Raw genomic sequence first — 8,549 nt, 5'->3', positions numbered from 1 at the left:
AGACTGCCCTCCCGGGCTGGTTGGAGAGGGGTGGAAGCAATCCATTCTCCAAGGCATTCTACCTGAGGATAAGCTTATCTACATCCTTGGTTGGTGATCATAAAACATTCAATAGAGGCTTACTCTATTTTGGGACCCTGCAAATAGATTTTGGGGCCATCACTGCCATCACAGCCTTTTGCAAACTGGAGTGATCAGAACTTAAGCGCTAATACAAGGCTTAAAGGGCCAAAGGCAGACAAATCATCCTGATGAGGGGGGTCATTAGCATGAGGTCAGGAATGGAATTAAAGAAGGTATGGAACAAAAAGAAACTGTCACAAACTCATCGCTGGTGGCAGATCAATATATTCATCACAGTTACATACGTGGGAACAGGACCACAGTTGGGAGACATATTAACTTACCAGGCCTTCTGACTATGGCAGTCAGGGTACAACTGACCAGGCATAACTGTGAGACTCCCTATACAGGGTCGATATTTGTCAGAAATGGCAGCAAGTTTGGTTTGAGTTTGTCATTGTCCCCAGTAAGTTGATCTCCACCAAGGACATACCCAGGCAAGTCCCACTTGCACTCTGAGGGCAAAACTACCCAAACCCAAAATTCACTGTCATTGAGTCAATGCCAACTCTTAGAGACCCTATTGGACAGGGCAGAACTGCCCCCTGTGAGTTTCTGAGACTTTAACTGTTACAGGAATAGAAAACCCTGCCTTTCTTCCATGAAATGGGCTGCCAGTTTTGAACCTCGAACCTTTTGGATCACAGCCGAATGGGTAAACACTATGCCACCAAGATTATCTATATCCTTGGTTAATAATCAGAAGGATTTTAATGGAAATTTAATTTACAGAAGGGTGGTGCAAATGGATTTAAGGCTTTCACTATCACCCATAGCCTCTGCAAATGAAGCGCTTAGAATTTAAGCTCCAATACCGCCCCCAGCTAAGATTGCAAAAGCCCTCCCAGGAATACCGCACTGCATTCCACCCTCCAGTTTGGAGGTGTTGTCATCTTAACTCAGTCACAAACCTAGAGGGAGCCCATTCCAACTGCTAAGGCAGCTCGTATGAGCGGAGTCCAACAACCTCTCTCCGTACCTCGGGAAGGGTTGATAAAAGGTTGAATGGGGTGCACGTGCATTTCCAGTATGTACAATGACAGAATGGACTCGACGCAGAGACTTTAAAGTTAATGTATGTGTCTAAGTCTGCATCTGAGCGTCATAAATAAGTATTGCTACGAGGGGTCCAGTCCAGCGCCCCAGGGGTTATTCCACACTAACATATTTAAGTATGTCTTTGTGATCAGTGAATGGTTACCGATTCAGTAATACAGTGTTTCAGTCATGTTAAACATGCCATTGAAAAAAAGTCCCATCAAAACAGTTCAGGGCTCTATCTGGTGGGCCAGTTCAATGCCAAGCAGAGAGGTCAGCTCAGGTTATGTTCACTGCTGAAGAACCGCAAAGGCTTATCATCTTGATTTTCTTGAAAGACAAAGGACCATTGCAGGGGCTTATGAGGAAAACTGGGAAGGCCAGGAAAGTTTTGACAAGTCCGTCCAGCTCCACAATGTACCTGATCATTCAAGGATAGTGAAGGGCTGTCCTAAATGAGTTTCCTTGGGAAACCTTACCTCCTCAACCCGTAGTAAGTGGCATAGAGGTATGCGTGCATGTGCGCTGGGTCAGAAATGCTTCCACGCTCCTTTATCCTATTCTGACACCAATCATTCCCAATGGCACTCTACTACACCAAGTTTGATAAGTTGTTACAATGGCCAGACAGAACTCAGACAAAACACAATTATGGGGGCTTATTAGGGAAGTTAACAGGTGACCACGCATCAGGATGCGTAAGCTGTAAGGAGACTGTCGAAGGACCGCAGAAACAGCTCTTGGTCTTCAGCCTCTGTGTTCTGCCTCAGTTACATAGCCTCAGAGTTACTCCTCTGTTCTGTCCTGCCGAGATGGCTCGTATACACAGGGGACTAGCTCAGCTGGAGGTGTGGAGTCTTTCTTTCCATGGACCATGTCCCCAAGGAAACAAAAGGTGTTGTCTCGGTTCAGACCCTCTGAAGTGGAGCGCTAATCCCACTGGGATCCTTAGTACCTACACCACAGCACTCCCTCCAAAATCGGCCTATAATGCGGGGAAGATGCTACAAGGGATTACAGTTAGAAGGGCCATGTTAATTGACTAGAACTTTAACTCACGCTCCGAATTCAACATACATTTCAAAGCAATGGATCGGAGTTCCTCACAGATGCCAGAACTTGTTTGGAAGTGGTGTAAATGGAAGAGCACAGAATGCATGGGTAAAGGTTAGAGATGAAACTGGCTTCTCAAGTGTCCAGACCTCCATGGGGGATATGCTGAGAAACAGTAACTTCATTTTGAGCTTTTCTATAATGGTTAGGTTTTTTCTGTAGCAATAGCTTTTGACTTCCTTTATATAGTTTTTGTCATAAATCACCTACCCATTTGGTTTTGAACCCTCCAATGGGTGCTATAGGAATTATTAGAAGGGTAAAAACAAAGGTATTATCAGTTTTTACTTATACCCACCTAACATATATACGCATGAAGTCTAATCTGCGTGTTACTCCCTATTTTGTAAACTGATTTCCCAAGTGCTGAACAATCTAGATTTAAGATAAATATGGGAGGACATGCTAATGAAAGCAAGTGCATACTCTATAAAGTGCAAATGAGTACATTACTGATGGCTAGAACTTGGTTTGTGGCAGGTCTCCTCTTCTACTTCCACGTTCAAAACCGACCACCACTGGATCAACACATCCACTCACTCCTGCTGTTTCCCCTGTTTGGTGCGACCGCCTGTCTCTTCCTAGAAGTGATCCTCCGGGATAATATTGTGCTGGAACTTTTCCGAACCACTCTTACTGTTCTTCAGGGAACCTGGTTCTGGCAGGTAATTATTCCAGTCAATGCTCCATACGCTGTATGGATTAAGCAAGTCCTAATGAGCATGCTCACTAGAAATCCTGAAGGGAACATGTTGCCCGGACATAAAGCCTTCACATACCACGTGAGTAAGTTTGAATAGCTATTTTTTCTCTCCCTGCCACCATCCCTTAACCTATGTCATTTTATCCACTAATACTTGGCTAGTGCTTTAAGATTCCACGAAGCACACAGAGCAAGCAGATATTCCTCTAAGCTGTGGTCATCACTGGAGGAAATATAAATGTTTGCAGTTTCTACTTCTGAATATTTAAAAAAAACACCCAAAACTGGAATAAAACCAGAATCAACTTAAGACCATTGTTCTGCTTGGAAAGGCCTCCCCAACTCAGAAACGATCATAAATGAGAGGGCACTATAGCTGCTCTCAGGTGGATTCTAATGCACAGGGTCCCCAAGTGACAGAGGAGAACAGCCCACAGGGTTTCCTGGGGTGACCTTCAAGGAAGCAGGTCTGACTCCCTGCAGAGCCACTGGCACATTCCAATCACTGACGACCTTTTGATTAGCAGCTGAGCACATAATCACCTGCAACGAATGCTTTCGAGAGTGATACGGGCACCCAAGTTCCACGACATTATTCCCGCTCCCAGGAGACTAAGGAGCTATTACAAACTAAATGCAACACGGTGTCTTGTAACAAAAAAAAGTGTATTAGCGGGAAGGTTAGTGAAGTCCAAATCAAGTTTGTGGTTTAGTCAGTAAGGTGACACCAATGTTTACTTCCACTTTGATCCACACACCATGGTTACGGCAGACGTCCACATCCCGGGAAGCTTGGTGAAAGGACCCGATCCCTCCTTACCGTCATGACTATTCTGCACATCTAAAATGATTTTTACAAATGTTTGAAGGGAAGGGACCTTTCTCATGCTAATAAAAGTATGGAAAGAAATGACAGTCAGAAATGGAGACTGACTGAGCAACGCTGGCAGCCACCGGAGGGAAGGTTGTTTCGCCCAGACCGACTTCTCTCTGTATTCCACTAGATTGGGTTCGTCCTGTTCCCGCCTTTTGGAAGACCTGAGTGGGACCAGAAAGATCACGGGAATATCATGTTCATCACCATGTGCTTCTGCTGGCACTGCTTGGGTGCTCTCTGCATTGTACTCTCCAACTACGCTCTTGTTCAATGGTACGTCTGGACCAAGGTTACTTGTGGAGTCTTTTCCTTTTAACCGACCCCTCCCTTTATAAATGTATCACAGTGTATCACTGGCACCCCTAGTGCCCATATGTTATAACCCAGCAGTGCTGAGTGAACACTAACGATCTGCAAGGTACTCCCCACGTGCCACAAACGTATTACAACCAATCGCTTGTCGTGGTCACAGAAACCAGGACACTCAGGCTCCGGACAGTTCGGGCACTCTTGAAGCCTGTGGTGGACAACTCTAGATCAGAGATCAATACCGGCCTTCGTGCTTCCTCTGTCAGTGTGTCACCTGAAGCCCATCTGGGCTTGTCCTGCCTACCATGCAGAGGTCCTGTTACACTCCAATACACAAGAGGAGAAAGTGCTCTTCAGTTATACATCTTAGCTGAGAATGACTAAGCACTTACTGAGCTCCAGGCATTGAAGCAAGCACCTAAAAATGTTGTCTCATTTGAGCCTCCTCGCTTCACGAAATTTCTTGTTACCACGGCTTCAAAAGGTTCAGTGCATAACTATTACATGGCAGAGTCCACCCTGAATCGCAACGACTTTCAGTGTACGTTCATTTGCTGTGATAAATTGTATTGTCCCTTCCCCCAGCCCGCCACTAATTCCATAGACCAAAAGCAGGTAACCTCACCCAGAAAGAGTTCCATGAAGATCAAACAGAAGGGAACAGAATTAAAGGGCAGAGCTTTAATCCTGTTGCCTCGTCGATTATCACATTAACTACTTTTAGTCCTGAATCCCTTAGTCTACTGGGTATGAGTGAACAAGTACTGTTTGAGAAATCAGCTATGTAACCAAGTAAACATATTATTGGACAGATAGGGAGAATGCTTTAAGAATAACCCTGTGTAATGGTATAAGGGGATCCCTTCCCCACAAGCTAATTTCATGTTTCCTCCTCTGTTGCAGCTTTATGAAGAGACTGAAAAAGTGCAGCGGTGGAGAAATCATTGGGATCCAGAAACTAAAGTCAGGTCACCCTTACCACACTGCCCTCTTAAATGCATCAGATGAAGAATGAGATACAGGTACCAGGAATAGTGATGCCAGACGGCATGTCTTGGTGAAGTACCCTTCACAGAGGAAAACACAAGTCAGCCCCATTCGCGGCAAGCTTCTTCTGGTTCCCAGGGCCAGCACTGAGTGCAGAGCAGGAAGTGGCCTGATGAACTTGAGGTGTGAATAAAGCAACAGGTTCAATGCTTAACTTCCTCCTTTCTCCAGAAAGTGGACACTCTTATGAGAGATACCAAGCATGATAAAATGGACAGTGCCTCCAGTTTACAGACACAACTCTCACTTCTGTATTTTTTTAAAGTGACATCCTACACATGCCGAAATGCATCCTAATAATCATAACCCACTAAAAGACTGCACTACCAGTGCTCATAAGAGATGAGTTGGCCCTAGGTGATTCTGTAAAATCAGCAAGTTAGTGACCCACGTGATTTGAAATGCAAACATTTTAACTCCTCAAAGGTGCCTCCATGGAGGATGATGATAGGAGAGGTCGTAGGAGTACATGACAAGGTCTTGAATCTGATACAGATGAAAGAAAAGCATGTACAAACTTTGGTAGCTACCCGTCATTGTGAACCAACCCCACAAAGGTCTGTCATACCACAGTAATTCATACAAATGTGAGGAACAGTAATTCATACAAACAAATGGATGCTTCTTTGTAACATGCATCAAAACACTATGTATCTTGTTAAAGATGATTTTGTGTATCTGGAAGTGATTACTTTTTTTGTTTAATGCATAGAAAGGTACATTGTGCAATATATGCTAAGACAAACGTTCTACTAAGTTATGTTAGCTAAGAAAGAACTGTACCTACCTGTTCCTACTTAGGTTCAAATTAGACTTAAACACAGCTTTAGGAACAGGAACAGAATTCATCCATAATCTAGGTTCTGCATATAATACAAAGTGTTGATTATACTTTGTAGGCCTGACTGTTCACTTTAAAAAAGATAAAAAACAAATTTCCTTCAATAAGTATTTATTAAACATCCACCTTACACCTGTGCTGTGGTAAGGATATCAAGGAGGCATAGGGAGTCTAAAGGAGCCATTACAGAGCAGGGGGGTTTATACAGTGTCCTTGGTGCTGAAAGAGGAAGTACAGGCTGCAGTGGGAACCAGTGGGAGGGGAGGAGAAATGGAGATGGTACAGTCCAGGCACAATTATTGACAAATACTTTGCCCCTTGTGCCTTTCCTTGGGGACTGGAGGTTAGAAAGATGGACCTGTTTCACCCCCATGGAAAAGATTTCCATTATAGATAAAAGGGCAAGATGCTTTCAAGGAAATGCATTACTTTGTACAGAGCACAGAGCTTACGTAAAGAATAGATGTAAAGCAGTGCAGTTTATTTTGATGCCTCGCTCACAGCAGAGCCAGGGATACAAATGGATTTGCTAGTCACCAAATCCAGTCATGAATGCATGGGCTCGAAGAGTTTTACCTATTCCTGTCAAGCAGCGATTTAGAGGATCAACAGCTGCTACCTAGCAATTCCCTGAAATCTAGATACTAAAGAATCACATTTGGTGCAAATCTTGGCTATATAACCCAACAGAGTTCCACATTCTGTGAGATCCCAGGGACGGGTTGACTCAGTAGGCTTACTAGAGCAGTGATCACACATTTGCATCCTGATCCACACCACTGTTTTACACCCCTAGCTCTATTTCATATTCCAAGACGTAAACATCCAGGGACACAAAGCAGACAGTCACGCTAACAACAGCATGCAGGTAGGACTGAAGTTGAATGCCGGGTCAAATTCTGAGGCAATCATTTGTTAAATAAATTCAGTAACCAGCAGTAAATACCTGAGATGGGAATACCCTGAAATTGTACTTCTTACTTATTTAGAAATCGTCAGAGTATTCACATGAAATCTGTTTCTAAGGTGTAACAATGATGTGTAAACATGTGTAAATATGATAAAATACATGCACCTGCTCCTCTCCTTAGGAAAAGACTCATGTTTCCCTCACTCTAATCCTGACCTCCCACCATAAAATCAATTTATGTGCCTGTCCTCCATTCAGTCAGCAAAAGCTTTGTCTTCTCAGCCAATCCACCTCTGTTCTCTACAATCTAGACTTCTAATTCTCGGTCTTCCCCAAGCCTCATCATAACCCATCACAGCCATCACACCTCCTTAGCAAGGCAGTAACAGACAACTGGACTAAAGACTGAATTTACATCTTGGGTCTCTTTGACTTCCACTCTCAATTACCACTTCTCAGAATGGAAAGCAAAGTGCTGTAGTAAGAAGAGATGTCTGTCCACCGCTCCCACCCATCAAGCCGCTCCTGTCTTTCCCGTTTTCATAATCTGCCTAACCTGATCGGAGCCCAGCCACAGCCATTGAAGCCATTTCTTACCCAGAGTCCACAAATAATAACCACTCGTTTCCCATCGATTGAGAAGGCCTTTATGGATAATCTAGACATATTTGAGTTGGAAAAGCCCTATCACGGCCAAAAAACAAACACTTTACCCACATCCCTGCCTTAATACAAGCGTCCTGTCATATCACCAATCACTGCTTTGACTACTTGTTACATTTAAAAACATCATTGTGCACTGCTTGTTGCTTGATGGAGGCTGCGAAGTAGAGAACTAGGATCAATGACTCACTAGTTCATACTGATGCTGACACTCAGGATCATAGTTGAGGTGATATCAAAGTCAAGTGGGATAATAAAGTCCACAGACACATGTTCTAATTCTACTTCGGCGAAGTAGTGACAGGAGGGGTTAGGGGTGGGGTGGGGATCCTTAAAAACTTTCAAGGAGCCCTCTGAGGTGCACCTATTGCTCTCTCCCCATCCAGTGTAAAGCGAGGAAATCAAAGACTCATGGGCACTATCTATCCAAAGAACCAATGGACCACAGGAACTCTACCCTCCACGGACCTGAGACCAGAAGAACTACATGGTACCCAGCTACTACTGCTGATAAACTCTGAAGAGGATCGCAATAAATGGTCCTGGATAGAGTTGGGGTGGGACGGAACAAAACTCAAAATCATTAAAATAACAAACAACAAAATAGGGGAGAGGGGCATGTCTGATCAGAGCACATGGGAGCACTTAGGGGGCGGAAGTGAGAGTGGAGCACATCCTGACCCACCAGGCCTGGAGGACGACATACCCGCTCTGAGCAGCCAGTGGACAGAGTGGACAATATGGCTGATCCCACCATGAGACACGCCATCCCTTGACGGCGCCAGGCTCTAAGGGGGACAACACTGGAGACTCTGTCGGGACTGGCCCAGACTGACCCTGAGACACCGCGGCAAACCACAAAAAGCATGCAGCAGAGCAACCATGGGAGCAGTGCAGACAGCCCCCGAGGGAGTACAAAGGACAG

The 8,549-nt window shown here is 44.6% G+C and overlaps 1 protein-coding gene across 3 annotated transcripts in view; it reads left to right on the top strand.

The window, feature by feature from the left end:
- Window positions 1-8,225, top strand: part of TMEM45B (transmembrane protein 45B) — a 70,302-nt gene extending 62,077 nt beyond the window's left edge. For 2 of the 3 annotated variants that reach the window (XM_045295571.1, XM_045295572.1), the window contains exons 4-6: window positions 2,755-2,939; window positions 3,982-4,127; window positions 5,067-5,887. In XM_045295571.1, the coding sequence (XP_045151506.1) occupies window positions 2,755-2,939; window positions 3,982-4,127; window positions 5,067-5,178 (443 nt within the window). In that variant the 3' untranslated portion in view covers window positions 5,179-5,887. Of the gene's footprint in view, window positions 1-2,754; window positions 2,940-3,981; window positions 4,128-5,066; window positions 5,888-8,010 lie in introns of those variants that run through there. The other variant, XM_004714195.2, reaches the window with a different exon arrangement.
- Window positions 8,226-8,549: the final 324 nt, after the last annotated feature.

Source organism: Echinops telfairi, unplaced genomic scaffold, assembly GCF_000313985.2.
Source record: "Echinops telfairi isolate 266 unplaced genomic scaffold, ASM31398v2 ScPeMD7_5592;HRSCAF=6446, whole genome shotgun sequence".
In the NCBI taxonomy this organism is placed as follows: domain Eukaryota; kingdom Metazoa; phylum Chordata; class Mammalia; order Afrosoricida; family Tenrecidae; genus Echinops; species Echinops telfairi.
Note: the sequence above shows the minus strand (reverse complement) of the source record. Positions and strands in the feature narration are given on the sequence as shown.